This window comes from Apteryx mantelli, chromosome 2 (assembly GCF_036417845.1).
Source record: "Apteryx mantelli isolate bAptMan1 chromosome 2, bAptMan1.hap1, whole genome shotgun sequence".
Taxonomy (NCBI): domain Eukaryota; kingdom Metazoa; phylum Chordata; class Aves; order Apterygiformes; family Apterygidae; genus Apteryx; species Apteryx mantelli.
This window is the reverse complement of record NC_089979.1, coordinates 34,168,693-34,188,039: the sequence shown is the minus strand read 5'-3', so window position 1 is coordinate 34,188,039 and position 19,347 is coordinate 34,168,693. Positions and strand designations below refer to the sequence as shown.

General features: G+C 35.1%; 1 protein-coding gene across 6 annotated transcripts in view; it reads left to right on the top strand.

The window, feature by feature from the left end:
- The window catches only part of RB1CC1 (RB1 inducible coiled-coil 1), an 83,881-nt gene that overhangs the window by 29,619 nt on the left and 34,915 nt on the right, over positions 1-19,347 (top strand). For all 6 annotated transcript variants that reach the window (XR_010883280.1, XR_010883281.1, XM_067290451.1 and 3 more), the window contains 8 exons: positions 323-525; positions 1,657-2,092; positions 6,161-6,331; positions 13,518-13,702; positions 15,993-16,179; positions 16,260-16,341; positions 17,178-17,239; positions 18,252-18,355. Coding sequence is in view for 4 of the 6 variants with exons in the window: in XM_067290451.1 (XP_067146552.1) it covers positions 323-525; positions 1,657-2,092; positions 6,161-6,331; positions 13,518-13,702; positions 15,993-16,179; positions 16,260-16,341; positions 17,178-17,239; positions 18,252-18,355 (1,430 nt within the window). In the remaining 2 variants the exon portion in view is untranslated. The remainder of the gene's footprint in view (positions 1-322; positions 526-1,656; positions 2,093-6,160; positions 6,332-13,517; positions 13,703-15,992; positions 16,180-16,259; positions 16,342-17,177; positions 17,240-18,251; positions 18,356-19,347) is intronic.

Below are 19,347 nucleotides of genomic sequence, written 5' to 3'. Positions count from 1 at the left end.
ATTAGCAGTATTTAATTTCATAAGGGGTTTTTTTGGAATTGCAACTTTCATCTCTCTGTTTTGAAGAAAGGTATTTCTTAGTAAATCATCTGTGTAGTCTTTTTTGTTATCTGTTAAGTGTTTTACATAAGAGTGAAAGAAGTTTGGTTATTCTTGGTTAGTTTTAAATTATGCTAGCCAAGAAGTTGTATATCTTTTAACACTTTCTATTTTAACACTTTCATGTTTCATTTTCTAAGTATTTCACTTCACTATGGTAGCAATATAGAACTAAAAATCTGTCTGAAGTTGTTTATATTTTCTGATTTATTTTTTTCTGCAGGAAATGTATGAGGTTGCTAAGAAGCTTTGCTCCTTTTGTGAAGGTCTTGTACATGATGAACATCTTCAGCACCAAGGCTGGGCTGCCATAATGGCCAATTTAGAAGATTGTACATACTCTTACCAAAAGTTGCTTTTCAAGTTTGAAAATGTATATTCAAGCTATTTGCAGTCCATAGATGATATCAAGTTGAAACTTACACAGTAGGTTTGCCATTAAACTTCAACCTCCAAAGTTACTTTATTTAAAAAAATTTTTTTTTTGGTTTCTGTGTCTGTTGCTAGTTTTAATTAATCACGCATGCATTGTTTGATTTTTATGTTCCTGAGAACACTTTTTGCTCTATGGCAGTCAATTTTTTTAACTGACACTTTCCTTTGTACTCATTAGCACACAGAAGCATGTATTGAATTATGTGGAAGATAAGCTCATTAATGAACAGCTGTTTAAGAGTTGGAATCCTTCCAAATGTACACTAGACATAGCTAGATAATAAATTCAGACCCTAAGCAGAATATTTTAAATATATATTTGCACTTCTAAATTACTTTTTAATACACCAAAACAGGTGTTAAGAATGATGATCTATGTTGAGAATAAAACATGAAGCTTATTTAAAGTTATTTATAAGACAAAATTCATCCTTGTATATGTGTACTTGTATCTTACAAATTCTGGCTATTACTTCAAAAAAAAAAAAAAACCTTTGAAATCTTTCTGGACACTAGTATTACATGGTTTTTCTATCTGTAATTTGCCTAATAGAATTTAGTTGTTGTTGGATGCTTGAAGAAATAAAGTATGACTATGGATTACCTTAAAAGTTGAACTTCATTGTTCTATACATACCAGTTATATAGAAACTATTTGAACTCCACAAAAGTAATCATCCAGAGAACATCAGCCCACTGCTAATAAGCACTGGTATCCATGCAGAATGCAAACATAAGTCTCAATTGTGTTTTAAAAAATTGGCATGCCTCAGTTTATCAAACTGTTTTGTTGTTTTTTCATTGTATTATAAACGTAAGTTGACTTGGAAATTTAGAAGAGTTCATATTTAGCAGTGGGAGAGAGCAAAAGTTGTAGTAACTTCTTTAGCCTTTCTCTCAGGATGCTGGTACTGACTTTCAAAAATACTGCTGGTATTTTTGAAAACGTAGTTACATAATTCATGTAAACTTTAAATTCATACAAACTGCATTTGAGTTATTAAGAATGTTTCAGTTTTAAAAGATGGAAATAGTACTTTACAAGTGGCTTACATCTAGACTATTATGTAATACTAGCTTCTAGGTACTGATGGTTCTTCATTTTTACCCTTTTTAAAAAAGCTTGGGTTCTGCTGTTTCTGTGATGGCCAAGATACCCCTGCTGGAGTGCCTAACAAGACATAGTTACAGAGAGTGTTTAGGAAGACTGGATTCTTCAGCTGAGCATGGAGGGACAGAAAGTGAAGAAACTGAGGATGAGAAATCTGCTGAACTGGTGCTTTATTCTGATGTGTCTAAAATGAACAATAAATCAATGTTAGCCTCATTTTGCAAGTCAGTTGAACGGTCAACTTTGGATGGCACAGATCCTGAAAATGTACACGAAGATAAGGAATCCAGTCAAAATGCTACTGCCCGGGACAGTGCAACATCAGTAGAATTGAGAGATGATGATCAGCCTTCCTTCAACGTGTCTCTGTTAGACTGGATAAATGTTCAAGATAGGCCTAATGATGTTGAATCGTTGGTCAGAAAATGTTTTGATTCTATGAGCAGGGTAAGTTAACATTTTTTAAATTCACATTGTAGGTTGAGAATTTCCCATGGAAAGTTGACGTTTATTTTCCAGTTGCCAAAGCTTTCGAACAGTCTTGACTTTCTGTAGCTTGTTTCTCTGCTAACTTTCTGAATGCAGAGCAAAGCAGAGAGTGGAGAAAAAAGTATTTTAAGAGTTCTTGAGTTTTAAGAATCAGACTTTTAATAAACTTTACAACTTCACAGTGAATGCTCATCATGTTGCTTTTTTTTCATTATCTTTTTACAGCTGGAAAGAAACAAGTTGTTCTTTTTGTAGCTTTTAAACAAAGCCACTTCTGTTCTTTGTTTTTGCTTTAATGGAAATTATACTTGTAGTGAAACTGAAAATTTTCCTGGACCAAAGTTAATGTTATTTCTCTGTTAAAAATACTGAAGTCTTTATTGAAATGCAGGACAAAGTGGTTAGGTTAATTTAATTGTGATAGTTTTATATACCATATGTGTACTTTTTTTAATAAACTGATGCAGACGTATTTGGAAGAGCCCAAAATGTTAGTTCATATTTCTGCAATCTCGCTCACTTTTCTCACTTTTTTTTCTGAATGACTTTAAAAAAAAAAAAAAACAAACCCCTTTTCCCTTGTGATTCCCTTCTTTTTTGCTGGTTTATAATTTAAGCTGTAGCTTATTTCTTAAAGTTGTCTAACCTAGTTTTGCCTATTTATAATTTTATATTACTACAGCTTAGTACTTGAACAAAGAATACAAGTTTTGTCTTGGGCACTTTATTTCCTCCTTAAAACAGCCTCTTCCGGTCCTACTTTAAGTCATCATGTCTAGGCCCCATCTGATGTAGGCAGCATCAACAAGCAGCTAGTTTCGTATGTTGACTTTTGAATTCAATCTCAAAAGTAATTCCCAAATTGGACTAAATATTGAGACAGCTCAAAATCTTAGGCAGGACTCAATTTTAGTAGTGGAGAAAAGGCTTAGTGAATGAGGGGACTGTAGAAGTCGTGTCTCTTCTTTAGTGAAAACAACAGTATTCAGTTTTGTAGGTGAAAGGCTTCCTAATCACTGAGATGATCCTCTGCCGTGTTTGTCTGGTAACACCATACGGTGCATTCTGCCAGTTTAAAACCTGAGTGACAAAAAACAGCAGTTTAGTTTGAGAGAGAATACATTCACTTTGTGCATGTTATTAATTGGGGACAAATGTAATTCTGAAAATAAATGTTTTAAGAGGCAAGTGTTAAACAATGACTTCCGTATAAATTCTAGTGATTCTAAAGATACAAATATGAAAAAATAATCATTTTAGTTAAATACGTGTATCTTTTTTTGATCAACTTGTAATCTCTGGCATATGCCACACATTTTAGAGCGGGTATCTTGTAATTGTGTGCTTTTCTGTCCTTGCCTTTGTTTCAAGACTAGTCAGAAACCCTTTGTATCAACTATTGTAGTTGTTTTACAACTTGAGTTGCTTTTTCTACAAAAATCCGATTGCTCCTATTAAAATGAAATTTCATTGTTATAAAACAGAAATAGGGTGTGAGGAAAATTGTCTAATTCAATCAGACAATTCTGGCCACAACCAGAACAACTACAGGCGATTGATCAATCTTGATCTATTTTGTTTCACAAAAAAACAAAAACTTTAAAATAATGATAGTTCCTAGCCATACTTAAGAAAACAATTTATTTGGCTTCAGTGACAGCACAAAGAATTGAATCTTTGCCTACCTTTGTTTTAGAATTATTTTGAAAACAGAATTACGCTGTAGCTGAAAAGGAAAAAAATTACTAAATAAATATCTTGCACTACAATTGTTCTTTCAATATTTAGTCAAGATGATGCTTTAACATAGAAGACTGGAATAAAATGGCACTTAATATTTTTTTGTTTTTCCCCCTTATCCCCCTGCCCTTTTCTTTTTGGAAATACAAATTATACAAATGGTTCATGACTGCAATTCTTATTTGAATCTCTCAATTCAGGTAAGATTTTCATTGAAGTATAAAACATGAGAATGTGAGCTTTATACCTTCGATACCGGTAGTCTTGGTAGAACTGGTGTGTTGCACAGAGTGCTGCTAAGCTTATGGCTCTTCTAGCCTTTTAAGTGTTTCTACAAAATGAAGCTTCTAACTGCAGAAACCTAGGCTGCAGCAGAAGTAGTAGGTCAGTAGGAGCTAACCCAGGTGTCTTTAAGTACTGCTGTAGGTGCTTAAGAAGAGTAGGAAAAGAAGAGACTTTTGAGAACCAGGAGAACAATAATTATCTACAAGTGAAAAGAATTGAAGACCACAGATGTGGTTAAGTCAAAAAGAGGATAAAAAGAATGGATAGAGGAAATAAACTACAAAGTGGAAGGAGAGGAATAGGTTTTCTTTGGTGGTTTCTTTTTTAATAAAAAACAAAACAACTCCCCCCACCCATATGCTCTTTATTCCCCCACCCCACCCCCCACCTGCAAGAAACTGTTCAGGCTGACACAGTGGACGCACAATCCTGAGCAGAACGGCAGTGAAAAACTAACCTATATTAGAGCAGTCTGGATGAATCCCAGAAACTCTGATTACTGGTTCTTGAAGACAATTTACTTGAAAGAGATCGTTCATCAGATACTCAAACTTAGCCCTTGCGTCTCAGGTTTAAGAAAGCCTTGAAATACCTTGTTGTTTTATTTATTATTTATTCTAGGTTAATTACCAGTGTTTAACGCTTCCCCTTAGTGCCCTTTTTTTCTTTCTTTCTTTTTTTTTTTTGTTTGTTTGTGCCCTGGAAGAGAATGAAAGACCTATTGTTTGTAATTGCTCTTTAATTTGTAGTGTTTCTCCTCTTCAGCTGCCTTTTCTTATACCCCGGTGGGGTGTTTCCAGAATGAAAAAGTGGTGAAGTAAAGCTTTTATACAGTTAGTTTAGGGGGAAACAGTGTTTTTATTCACGTTAATGTGGATATGTAAGTGGTTTTTTTGAGAGTTAATTTGTGTGCTCAGTGGTGTAAGTGACATGGTACAAACTCTCCATGATGACGAAAGAGCCAGTATTTTGACAGGTCGTATGGCCCCACAGGGCAGTATCTTTTTCACCAGCTTCTCACGTAACAGATGGCATACCATAGCCATTTTGGATAAACTTGTTCATATCCTGCTAATGCCTAATGACTCTCAGTGTGTTTCCAACTAATTTATTCCATGCTTAAATTAAACTCTGTCCTATGTAAACTGCTGCAATTGCTTTTTTTTTTTCCTTCTAAAACTAAATAAGTAAAGGCTCTAATTTATTTCATTGTTCTTGTAGTGAAACTTGAGGAGTAATCCTTAATATCTGTTGGCTTTGTAGCCTCTTAATATTCCAAAGTTATCTTTTCTGGATAATGGGCTGTAAAGGAATATGATAAAAAACTTTTAATTTTAAAAGATGTTATATTATAGCAAAAATATTAACAAGTATAACATGTATAACAACCATATTATTCTTCTGGAACTTGTTTTCCAGTTATCTAGAATTGATCTGCTTATCTAAGGAGCCATCAATTAAAAGTATTAATTCTCTAGAGAGAGACTAATAGGTCTTGTATCCTTTTCTCTCCACTTTCTGTTGCTCTTTCCATTAAGTCCAGTGGAAACTGGATTCATTTGCTTTAACAGCTCCCTTCTTCCCCCCTTCCCCTCCCCACACAATTTTTTTTTCCATTTTTAAGGATTTGATTTGTATGCTCTGCTGGTCCAGAATACTTTAAAGAAATTCATGCCGTAATATAAAATCCAGAGACTCATTAAATCAAAATTTTGAAACGGACAAAAGATGTAAGCATACATTGGGTTCAAATGAAAATCCTAGTGAAAAGAGTATGAGAAACTACAGAATTATGAAGGAAAAATATTAAGGCTTTAAAAATTCATATAGCGCTCTCAACTTTCCATAGGCTAAGTGCTAATAAAACCTCTCTTGTAGAACTTTCTTTAAAAGTGAGTTACAACCTGATGCATGTGCAGTATTAGGTATTCTATTTAAAACAAAAAATAAGGATGCACCTATCTTTCTCTCTCCTCTTTTTTTTTCTTTTTTCTCTTTTAGCTTGATCCAAGGATCATCCAACCATTTCTGGCAGAATGCCGGCAAACTATTGCCAAACTAGATAATCAGAACATGAAGGCTATTAAAGGTCTTGAGGATAGGCTCTATGCATTGGACCAGATGATAGCAAGCTGCAGCAGACTGGTAAATGAACAAAAAGAACTTGCTCAGGTAATACATGTATGGGTGGTGGATTTATAGATGTATGTATGCTGTAAAAGATTATGATGAAAAAAAATTGCATGTCTTACTGCAGAGTAGTTTTCAAATATTGCAGTAGAGATCTCTTAATTCTATATTCATTAAAATTTAGCATTAAAATATTGGAATTTTCTACATCTTATGTTTTCAGTGTGTAACTCCAATTACTGCATATTCATTTGAATATTTATTGTATAGCATCAAACCAGCCTAAAATAGTACAGTTGGTGATAGACAGCACTGGATCTAAAATATTTCATAGGGCTTATGTTCATGTCAATTCATATAAATATGTGTGCATGTGTGTATAATTATTCTAAATATATGTATGTGTATATATATATATATATATAAAAAAAAGCATTCTTCAAAGTAAAAAAAAAAACCTTTCACATGTAATATCGTAGACTTAAAATAAGAGTAAATGCATTAAGAACATGCAGAGCAGTAGTTCACTGCAACTTTGTCAACTGCATATTAAGCTGTATATTTTTATAATTAAGATTACTTCCATCGAGGTTCCCTTGGATATAAATTTGCAGAAATATTTAACTCTTCAGACAATCAAATATAAAAAGCGTCAATATAAAATTACTGCTTTGAGACACATCAGTGTCCAGTATTGTTTCTGGACTAGAATAGATCTTGTTTATTTTTTTTAGAAATCGGGCTTTTTCAGGGTGAGTAAGAATCAGTTAAAATATGGTGAAACAAAATCTTGGAAGATACCTATTAAGATGATACGTTGTCTTAAATCTTTTGAATGCTTTACAAACTGTACACACTTGTGCTGTATTAATGTGTCATTTTGCACGTTAATAAGGAAAGCTGCTAGTAAACCAGGATCTGATGAAGATATCTAACAGCTACAGACTTTGTATATGCTCCTTTTGAAAGTGGACTTTCAAATAGGTGGTTTTAGAGAGAATTTTTAGCTCATGGAAATGAAGGATGCATTTGACTTGAGTATTATCTTAGATTTGATAGCGTTATGTAGGGGAAAATACTATCTAAGTTCTAGCTGGTTTACAGCTGCTTTTTTATGTATGAAAATCCCATTTCAGTTGATAAAAAAAAAAAAAAAAAAAACATTTTATAAGATATGGTGCTTGTTTTGAGGTTTTAAATAATGTTCCCAGAATACAATTTAAGCACTTCTGGACTTCTGTTTAGAATGAGCAATTAGACTGACATTCAAAGAAAAGTGATAACCCTGTGTGCCATTTTGTTTGAGCGTTGTCTGGTAAATATATTGCAGCTGAGATTCTTGGGCCACCAGAACAGCTCCATATTTTTTACATATTCAGTATTGTACTGTGTGAGGAAGGCTTTCATGGGAAACTAAAGACATTCCCTCTCTGGCCTCTGTATTAGTGACTCGTTTAGAACACTGCATGGATGGGAAGACTTCCTGTCCAGCCTGGACAGTGTCAAAATTTATGTGATGCTGAACTGTTAAACCTGATGCTTTGTTTCAAGATACGACTGGTTCCTTTGACTTTTTAATGATCACTAAAGAAATCATAATTTTAGTAAATACACCAAAAAAGCCATGAATACATCAGAGTTGTGAAGAATTGATATAATATTCTGTTTTAATAATCGTGCTTATTTCTGTCCTGATAACTTAAAAAGTGCCTAAATGATACTTTTGGAGAAAACAGGTATATGCGTGGATGACGTGGGGGAGGGAATTTGTAGCAAGAATAATTTATCTAATTAAGGTAAGAGCAAGCTACAAAGTCCCCCTCAGTCTAGTTGCTACAAAGCAGTTTTGACACATGTTCTTAGTACTTTGAAGAGTGGACAACTTTGTGCCAATAGTAGATGTTCAGAGGTAGCCTTTAGTTGCTCATAGGCTGACAAACAGGTTGTCATGAATCTGTCTGCTAGTTCATCCAGTCTCATTAAATGTAAGGCAGAAACAGAAGGAGAAAATCAATAATGAAAAGCAAGAATGATGCATGAAATTGGCATCATGCCAAGATGGCATGTTTGTGTGACAGGCAGTGTTCAGAACTAATTTGCTGGCTTGTTTTTAGTGTGTTGTCTTTTTCTGACCCTGTACTAATTCCAGGATCAAATAAATACATCCAGTCAGTTGGTGAGCTTCTCCAATCCTTAATCCTCTTTCTTGATAATATTATTTAGCTGATGTGTAGCTCTATCCATGCTGATGCAGTTAGACTGTTTCCAATACTTCTCTTTTACTGAGCAGGCATGCTCTCTTCTTTTATGAGCAGAAAAGAGGAGCTGGGATGCCAGAGAACTGTGCTTTAGGAGTTAGAGAAGGCTTGGGGAGATCAAGTGTCAGTTGTGGAAGGATTTTCTGGTGTCCTTATGATCTAGATCTAGGAAAACAATAAAGAAAACCAGAATTTCAGTTAGAGATACAGAATAAGACATAGCTAGGTTAACCTTTTTTTTCTGGAGGGAAGCAGTGAGTCCTTGGTAAGTGGTCATTTCAGATAGAGGTTCAGGGGAAGAGGTAATGTGCTTAATGACTGCTCATGAAGCTCCTAGTGAGGGGGGAGAGTAGTGTGCCTGCACTAGACAGTGTCATTTGAAGTGATAAGAAATTTGATTTAAAACTATTTCAAAATGCATAACTCCTTTATTTTTAAAATGTTTTAATGACATAGTAAAGCTCCTTTTTTAAATACCATTTCTGTAAAGAACTTCTGTTAGTTTCATACCTAAGATTGTCCTTAATGCCTTGTTTACAATGGAAAGCATATTAAAATATGTATGATCACTATCTGACATTCAGGTTTTCACCATTACATCAGAACTGGGAGCATGAAGAAAGGGATACAAGTTTCTTAATTTTTGTTTACACAGTGGTATATCATTAGTGGGAGTAAGTGAACAGTGTTCTCTCCCTATCTTGCCAACACTGTCCCTTTCGAGACCCCAGGGGAGGAGGAGGCTGGCAGTCGCATAGGTCCCCAGGTTCCCGCTGCATCCTCTGAGCCATTGGCTGTCACACAAAGGTGGGTGCTACCAGTCCTTCTGGCAGCATTGTTTAGAAGTGGAACCTGTCTTGAAATGATTTCAGTGAATAGATTTAGGAGTAAGTTTGTGCTAAATCCCAGTCTTGCATAGGTGCTTAAATCATAGGTAGGTGGCTAACTCCAAGGGAAATTTAGCATGATGGAGAAGCTGCTCATGCACCCCTTTCCTCATTTCCCCATGTTGTGAATTGCATTCTTAGGTATGTTTTTTTCCTTCCTCATGTGAATGAGGAGCCTACCTCAAGTTTATTACTTCCACTTTTGAGAGGGACACCGAAAAGTCAGTTGGAAAGATACTTTCACCTTGTTTAAATGCTTCTATAAATTTGGGTATTGACACCTTTTGTAAAGTTATCAAAGATTTGTACCTTTCAAATTTTCATTGTTGCCTTGTTTTTTTATAAATCCTCTTTTTCTTTATTTATGGTATGAGTTTATTTGTTTTGTTATTTCAAGAACAATGAGATGTAATATGGTGTGTTTTCTGAGGCTTTGATTTGTTGAATGTGTGAGTTTAAACAGGTGACTAAGTATACTTCTAGTTGCTTTTATTTCTTGGTTTTATATTTGAGCCTCAGGAAGCATTTTAATACCAGTTTTAACAGATCATTTCATATGCTTGTATAATTTTGTAATATAAATCTTTCATTTAGTGCAGCTGTTTGGATACTATCTAAAAACCATTACAAACCTGATGTAAGCTATTAAAGCTGGTATCAAGTTATTCATTCAAATGATAGTCTGCATATAAATTTAAGAACAGCTGAGACAGCTGAGAACAAGGGGTTAATTTTATTCAACAACTTAGATGAGGACTTGTGTATGTTTAAACATAGTTCTCACGATTTGTGTAATTAGTGTTAATACTTGGTTTTACCTTGAAAGGACCTCATATAACTAGCACTTTAGCAGTTAATTAATTCTGTTCGTAAAGAAATAACAAGTGGGTGTACTTTATAGGACAGGGATAAGGAAAATCTAAATGGTAATCCTCGTGGCAATATATGTTTTGAAAGCTGTTGGTTTGTTTCCCTAGATGAGAAGAAGCTAATGCTCTATCTAGAATTTGACTTGACTATCCCTTCTGACCTCAGTCTCATTAAAATTCAAAATAAACTTATCTGCAGATGACTGTTTCATGGAATAAGTTAGAAGGCCACATTGCTTAGTTAATTTGCTTATTCCTACACCTGCGTTAAGAATTTTTTTGCTTTCCATAGGTCTTTTCCTTGAACTGACTAATAAACATCATCTTACACAAAAATTTGCTTGCATTATGCAGTTGAATAAGGGTTTGGATTTCTAGCCCCTAACATTCAATGTGGAAAGCTGCTTTGCTAAATTCAAAAGCTGCTTTCCTCTGTGGAAGCTGGAATTTGTAACGTAAGTATATGTAATTATGGTCCAGAGGTGGCATTACCTAATAAGAGAACTCTTCCAGGAAAATGTGGAGCCACTTTCACCTTTCAGTATGATTCTGTCTCCACTAGTTCAAATCTATACATTCTCATGCCTACACTGCCCTTGACTTTGGTCCCTGGTAGTTCTCTAATGCTTACTACAGTATCTTTCTTCATGGTCTTTGTCTTCCTTGGCTGAACAAACCAAGATCTTTTGATGGGCCTTCCTTTTTCTTGATCATCCTGTAACAGTTCTTCCCACCTTTTTTAGTTTTCATTCTTTTGGCTTGGCTAAAAAATATACTTAAAATGTTTGCAACCTGTTTTTGTTTCCTACAGAGTCTTCCCCCATTCAATGCCCAAGCTGCAGTATTCAGTAAACTGATAGCTGTTCAGTATTCTCTTCCATCTTCAGTGCACATCTTTCTTTTTTTCTTTTTTATTCCATGACAATTAACATGCTTGCTTGATACTTACTTTCTAATGATTTCTGCTTTGTTTTCACTAGAATATAAATACTTATTTCAGGCTTTGCAAGAATGTTTTACATCATCTCCTAATGTCAAGGTCTCCTCACATTCAGTATCAAACCAGCAATGATAGTGATTTCACTTTTCAGCATAACTGTGTATAACTCCACACTATACAGTACTTTTTGCTTCAGAAAAAAATGCTTAAAACTATTTTCTGGTCTTGATTTCTTTACTAAGAAAATATGAGCTTATGTGAACAAGCTTAAAGTACTTAATGACCACTCATGTGAGAGACATATGAATGTGAACAAAATCAAAGCTAGAATCTGGTTTTGTTTGGTGGTATTTTCTTGTCCAAGCTGCACCCTGTTTCCTACAATATCTTTTCTCACTTGTTGAATGTGGTGAAGAAGACAATGGCTTGGCGCAGTAGTTCTTATGCCAGCAGCTCTTTTCTCTGTCCCTGCCTTCCCTGTCTCTGCTGTATATGTATAAATACATTACCTTCTGTAACCTGCAGTTTGATACCCACTTCTTTAATGCAGTCCATCTTCCTTCTTCAGCCTCCCCACCCCTTCAGGAACTGCTTGGTACCATCCATGGTAGAGAACAGATAATTTCTTGCCTTGTCCATCTCCTACTTGAAAACAAGATATGTGGCTGCACTCTTGCCTCTTGTTCTTACATTCTCATTGTCTTGCTGAAGCCTTTTTGCTCTTTCTCCTTTGCTTCCTGGTTGCTCCACAGCTTCACCAGATATAGGGAAAATTTTAGAGCAGGCAAGCACTCATAACTAGAGAGAGTTGTCAGCTCTCCCCAGCATGAGTAGGACTTGCTAGAAACCCAGTTGTTGAGAGCTCATAGTGAGGTAAGTAACGTTGGTAAACTCCCTCACTTCTACTCATCCCAATACAGAGAGTATCTTGACACCAAAAGTGTGTGGACCACTGATCTTGCTATTCCTTCTAACTGGTTGTGGTACAAAGCCAGCAGCTTCTTAAGGAGTAAAGGAAGAAGAAAAATGTAGTACTGACAGGGTTTGCAGCTTCCCACCCATCCCTGCTGGACAACTGGTAAAATGGAAATTGTTTCAGAGAATCTGTGTTTCATTCCAGATTCTGTGGAGAAATGTGATCCTAATGCTCTTCTGTCCCTATCTCTTTTATCATCTTTTCTTACACCATAGAGGCCCAGGGTGAGTTTCTAATTCCTACTCCCATAATACAAATCACAGAATGGTTAAGTTTGGAATGGACCTCTGAAGATCATCTGGTTCAACCCCCCTGCTTAAGCAGGCCAAAGTCTGCTCTCCTGAAGTTCAGGGAAGGTTAAAGCTTCTGAGTAAGACCAATTTTAAGAATTTTTATGGCTTGTAAAACCACTTACTGTTCTTAAAGCTCACTCTTGGAAAAGGCTTAGTCTTTGTTACTCCCAAAGTTCATCCAAGAAGTCTGCTTCATACAACAGCATATGGAAAAGCTAATGCCAAGAAACTACATTTTGGAAAGGTTAAGAGCAACTGAAAATGTGTGCTTCTAATGGAAAATATTTTGCATACTTAAATATTAACACATGCAACAATAATTATTTGGTGTATATTTTGAAGACTATGCATTCTGCACTTCATAGGGAAGTTCAGTAATTTGTCTTAGTTCTTGGATGGCTGAAAACTTAGTGACAATGATGACGTACTTCCTAATCCAGTGGATAATTGAATGAAGGTCATGTCTGAATTCACACATATGTTCTTATGGGAATGATGGGGGAAATTAGCTTCACATATGAATTTCGTTGTACAAAAAATACATTCTTTAGTCCAAAGCAATGCTGAATTTGCTGTAAGTTGATGCAAGTCTTGCTTATGCCAGAAGTCAACAAGCTGGTTGTTAGCAGAAACTAGAATGCTCATTGATCCTCTCATTCCCAGTAGCTACTTTTTTACACTGCATCAACTTTGTAATCTTTTATTAATGTTGGCTAGTTGTTTAAAGTTCTTATATGGTTATGTTTGTAACTTTTTGAGAGGAAAAGGGTTTTGGATGAGGTTTATTTGGAGTGGATTAAGAGTGAGGAAAGCAAGTTTGACACTGTACTAAACTATGTAGCATTCTGTTATATACTCCAGAATAGTTAAAGTAAGTTTATTAAAACCTCTCACATTCTTACAGAAGAGATGGACCACTTGATCATATGAACATGGAATATCTAAAGGATTCAGTGCTTTTTGCTTGTCATAAAGCTTTTGTAACAAATGTCTTTTGTCCTCTAGGGATTTTTGGCTAATCAGAAGAGAGCTGAAAACTTGAAAGATCCTTCTGTGCTGCCTGATTTGTGTTTGAGTCATGCAAATCAGCTGATGATTATGTTAACTAATCACAGAAAACTATTAGACATTAAGCAGAAGTGTACCACTGCCAAACAGGAGCTTGCAAATAATCTACAAGTCAGACTAAAGTAAGTTACGACTTTTCAACTTTATGTTGCAAATTCCACTTAGATCAAGAATGTTTAAACAAAAGTGTCGTGAAGAAGACTTTAGTAATGTGTGTGTGTATATATATATATATATATATTTTTTTTTTTTTTTTTTTAATGGGAGAGAAAATAAAAGCTGCATCACTTCAGTTTATGAAGTTATGATGTGAAACAAAACATTACTTAAACAGAAACTCTTCCTACAGTTTTAACAGTCTTCACATCAGTAAAACAATATCCAGGAGCCTACATCTCTCCTCTGCCTCACATCAGCCTCACAAGCTGTCAGTCTTGTTTCAAATTTGACTGGCAATTATATTGATGTTTTCAAAAGAGTATAATGAACATAAGTAAAATGCTGTTCAATAGCTTGTGATCATATGAAAGCAGAAAAACCTGTCACTAGTTTGTGGCTTACTTACAGTTCATGAAGAATAGTTATATCCAGCAAAAATGAAAATGGCAGCTAGCAAAAATTAAGCTTTTTTCCTGTAAGTGTCATTTTTGTATGACATGGATGGTAATAAGTAGTTTGTATCACTCAATGGGAAATACAGTTCCCCCCCCCCCCCCCATTACTATACCTAATCCTTCAGCTTTAGTTAATTTGCCACATCAGATGCATGGAAAAGTTTAGAAGAGAGGTTAATAATTTCCCGGAAGAAATACTATTTACCCTAGCAGCTAATAATTAGGCCACACTGTGACCCTATTAAATGCTGGATAACCGTAGAGTAGAATTTTGTCTCCTTAAAGTTTACAGTTCGTATAGACAAGACAGGTACAAGGTGCATGAAGAAGTAAAGCAGAATCAGCAATGCAGTAGCAACAAAGATCCTGTTATAAAATAAATTATGGCTAGGTAAATCAGAATGTAGATTTTTCTCAACTGCCCATGCATGTTCTCTTATCTAAAAAGATAACTTTTCATGTGCCATTTTTCACTGTAACAAGTACTTGTGGATAGTATATAGCAGCTAGTTTGCCATAAATTTGCACTTTTACTTACTATGTGTTAAAATATTTGTGTAGCTATATGCTTAATTCCTGATTTATTAGAGGGGAAACATTTACATCCCTTTGGAAGAAATAAGCTTGTGAGGCGTGGAGAGTATAGCCAAAGAGCATAGATCTGAAGAGAAGAATAAAACACAGATTAAAAAAAACAAAAACAAAAAAAACCCCACACTCTACTCTGGGTCAAACCAAAGGTTCTTCTAACCTATCTTCAGTAGCAGCTAGTAGCAAATGACCATAGGTATAACAATAAGGAAAGGACATAAGGATATTTCTCCATGAGAATATTTGCATATAGCTTAGCTTATCTGATCAAGAAGCATTCCTCATGTTTAATTGCTGATGGAGGTGGTTTTTTTCCATGAATTAGTCCAACTTTTTAAATTCACATAAATTCCTGGCTTTTATAACAGTAAGTTCCTACAGTTTAACTATATGTTAAGTGGAAAAAGTACTTCTTTTTGTATTTGAATCTTCCTCTTGTTAGTTTCATGTAATCCCCTCTTTTTATTTCTTACTATTTGTTACTGTGAGATAAAATCAACAGTGCATGTGTTTGTCTTGTAGTTTCCATGTTGGGATGTGTTCCTAGTTGCTTAATGATAACTTGTCTGTATATGTTACTTCACTTTTACTCCACTTCTGTCAATAAAAAACATTTTTATTACTTTAGGGGTGTAGCTGCACCTTATAGAAGATTTGCTGCCAAAGAAGTTATAATTTTTCCAATCAAACACACTGGTCTATCCCCTTTTAAGTAGTCGTCCTGTGATGTAATTATGTTGGTGTCTGTGCTTTAAATTAATGTAATGATCAAGGAAAAATTACCTGTATTCAACAAGACCATTGAAGATATGATTATACAAAATGGGAATTTTGTATAGTGTCTTAGAAGAATAGTGTCTTCTGTACTCTTGACATACCAGCTTTTTTAATCCCTATATGGAGAAGGTTACAATATCGCGCCACCTAAGGTTATGTATGCTAAAAGCATTACTTGTCAAAACCAAAACTTAACTCATATAGTGGTAATTTTCATTTTTGAGCACTAAGTAGACTTCTTTCTAGGAGAAATTAAGAGGAAATTTTAAGGCAGCTACTGAATTCTGAATTACTTGGCATTTCCAAATAGCCTGTTGTCCCATGTAAAATGATGTCATTGTTCAGTTGATTCAGACGTTGTTAATCTTGGTGAAATTTTAAATAGAGATGTCTAAGTTGTTATCTTCTAATGTGTAACCTACTTTTATAGGTGGTGTTGTTTTGTAATGCTTCATGCTGACCAAGATGGAGAGAAACTACAAGCTTTGCTTCGTCTTGTAACAGAACTCTTAGAAAGGGTCAAGGTTGTAGAGGCTCTCAGTACTGTTCCTCAAATGTACTGTCTAGCTGTTGTTGAGGTTGTAAGGAGAAAAATGTTCATAAAACACTACAGGGAGGTAAGTAAGAAACTTTTTGAGACCAAACCTTTATCAGTGTATAAGCCAGTAACTAAATATGTATATTTTGCCTTCTGTAGTGGGCAGGAGCTTTAATAAAAGATGGGAAACATCTATATGAAGCTGAAAAGGCAAAAAGGGAATCTTTTGGTAAACTGTTCAGTAAGTATTTTCTGTACTGTAAAATCAGTAATAACTATGGTTTTTTGTCTCTGTAGTTAAAATACCTGTATGATACTGTTTTTTGCTACTTTAAATAGGGAACACCCACAGCATGCCAAATGGTGCTAGTATGAACAATATTTTTTTCTAAGTCATGTTGCCATCAAATTAATAAAATTTTCCATATCATTTATGCAAAATGCTGTGAAAGCTCTAATGAGTTTAATGCTTGTGGTAGGTAAGATTTCAAAGTTATTACACTTGAGTGCAGTTTGTTTGAATGTGTTCTGCGACCTTTACTATTCTTTAGTTACACTTTTGAAAGTGTTATTGAATATTCAAGTACAGGCACAGCTTCCTCTGTACTTCCTCAAAACAAAAAAAAATTAAGAACTGTGTCTGAAAAGCTGACCAGAGGTTAAAAATAAAATAAAGCCTGAAGTTGCTGATAAATCTCGTTCTTTCTCTAAAGTCTACAACGTATGTTCTGAATGAACTACTAAAATAAGAGAATTGAGCAAGAGAGTATCAGAAGACATTGGAACAGAGATTAAGAAAACTGCAAAGAAGAAAATTTGAAACAATTGTGTTTTTGTGATGGAAGTGAACATTATCAAAAAGGAGGCTTGAATGGGCGGCAGAGTTTATTTCACAGTCTTTTTTTGGTTGAAGTTCTGTGGTCACTTGCAATTTTTTTGTAGTCAAGAATGACATGCTTGGTAATGCTCTCAAATTTAGTCTAGCTGTTTAACTGGAGTAGCTCAATTGTTTTCCATTGAGGCATTGTTTGAATGTTGCATTTATTTCTTCTAAATAACTGATTTTTCTTTGCACAGGGAAGTCTTTTTTAAGGAATCGTTTGTTTAGAGGACTTGACTCCTGGCCTCCATCCTTTTGCGTATGTACTCAATATCTTTTTATGTTCTTTATTGCTTTTTATAAACTGTAGTTTCGTAAATTTAAAAAAATAAGCTTAATTCAAGCTATATGCCTGTCATGCTGCTCTGGCACAGGTGAAACAGCTAGGAGCTAGAATTCTTTGCTATGTAAAGTGACCTTTATTAACATTGGTTCATAACTTGCAGTGTGGTAAGAGAGGAAATGCCAACTTGATACTGCTTTTTAATAAGGAGTCTGTAGTATTGAACAAAAAACTATTAAATCACAGGAAACAGAGGCCAGGAGGGATAATCCGATTGTCTAATCCGTAAAATTAAGTAGTAAAAGGAAGTAAAAGGTTTCCATGTTTTCCTATAATCACTGGATGAGTGAAACGGGGTTTTCATCTCTGTTGTCTGATGCGAGTGGCAGATAACGTGAAGGGTTGAAAAAGTATAACTGTAATCAAGTATTGCCTTTTGACTTTGATTTGATACAGTTTGGTTAATTCAAGTAGCGTATCTCTCCTTGATTCTGATATGGCCATCTTGCTTTGCCTGCCTTGTTTAACCTCTTCAGGTGGTTCTTTGTGGCATTTTTTTTTTTTGAAAGGGTTTGTGGTAAAAAAGAATGCTATTGCTTTAGTGTTTTAACTACTGAAATTTGGTTTTAGAAATTTAAATACTGAACTAAATACTTAGCTGCTTATTTATTAGCACACTAAATAAAGCTTCGGTCCCATCTCTTATCCCCTAACACACTGTTTATGTCTAGGAAGCTTGGTAATGAGAAGGAAATACTGCTGCCAGAGGCATTATGGACAGACTTAATGACTAAAGATATGAATGGATTTTTTTTTATTAAGGAAGAGAGGTGGGAGTAAGTTCCTTTAAAAGGAGAAAGAAATCTTTCAAGAGAGATCAGAGTTTAACTGCAACTTCTGTTTAATGAATTAAGTTCTTTTTTTAATCCTTCCTTAGTCATCTTGATATTACTTTACAACTATGTGCAAATTATTTTCTTTTATACAGACACGAAAACCTCGCAGATTTGACAGTGAGCTTCCAGATATCTCATTAAGTGATTTGCAGTTTCTGCAGTCTTTTTGTCCTTCAGAAGTGCAACCATTACTCAGGTAAATCACCTTTTTAACTTTGTGTGGTATGGAAGTTGCTTCCCTTTCTGTCCAGCTCCTGCCTCTTCAATCCCCTCGCCCTCATTCATTGTGCATAAGAAAGTGACAAAGATGTTTTCTGAAGTGATACCATAAGCAATGCTCTCCACTGACTTACTGCAGATACTCGTGTTACCTTTGTGCTTCATGTACACAAGAGCAGATGATTTGAACACACATATTCCCTGCGTATTCTGTATTGAGATGTAAAGGATGTTGGACATTCCTCTGAACTGCCTCCCAGCTAAAACAAAAAAATCTTCTCAGTTTTAGACTGAAATAAACTCATGTTGTGTTTCTTTGTCAGATCAGAATTATGTTAATGGTATTCTGAGGCAAATAAAATAAACTTCTTTAGCCCAGCATGATATCATAGAGAACTCCTGTATTCAATTATTGCTCCCCCTTTGTCAGACTTATGCTGCTGAAAGATGGGTTCTCTAAGTGTTTCTGCTGTCTAGGGGAATTCATCATTTCAAGCAAAAGCTCTATTTGCATGTTTCTTACCTCCTATGATGAGACAGGCATGCAAATGTATGGAGGAAAGCGACAGTTTCATCTCACAGGCAAGTTAGTTGACAGTTTCTGATCTAGGACTTGGAGATGTTTTTCTGGGAAAGCTGTCAGAGTGAACTTCCAAACTCTTATGTCTTCAACCTGTAGAAATGTCAAACAAGATAATTGGCAAGAAATATGAGGGAGCAAGGTCCTGTCTAGGAGAAGATCTTTCCATCTGTTTCAGCACTATCAGGTGCTGCTTGTATCCATTGCTCTTCAGCTAGAAGGGATCTGCAGTTAGATTTGATCAGATTCTACTCTGCAGCCCCAGAGCTACAAAGAATAAAGTAAATCCAAAAGAAGATGCTCCACCATCAGCTTTCAGATTTGCCGACTGTATCAGCCTGATATCTGTTACTGCTACACACTGCAGGAGCTGAATTTGTTGTTCTCCT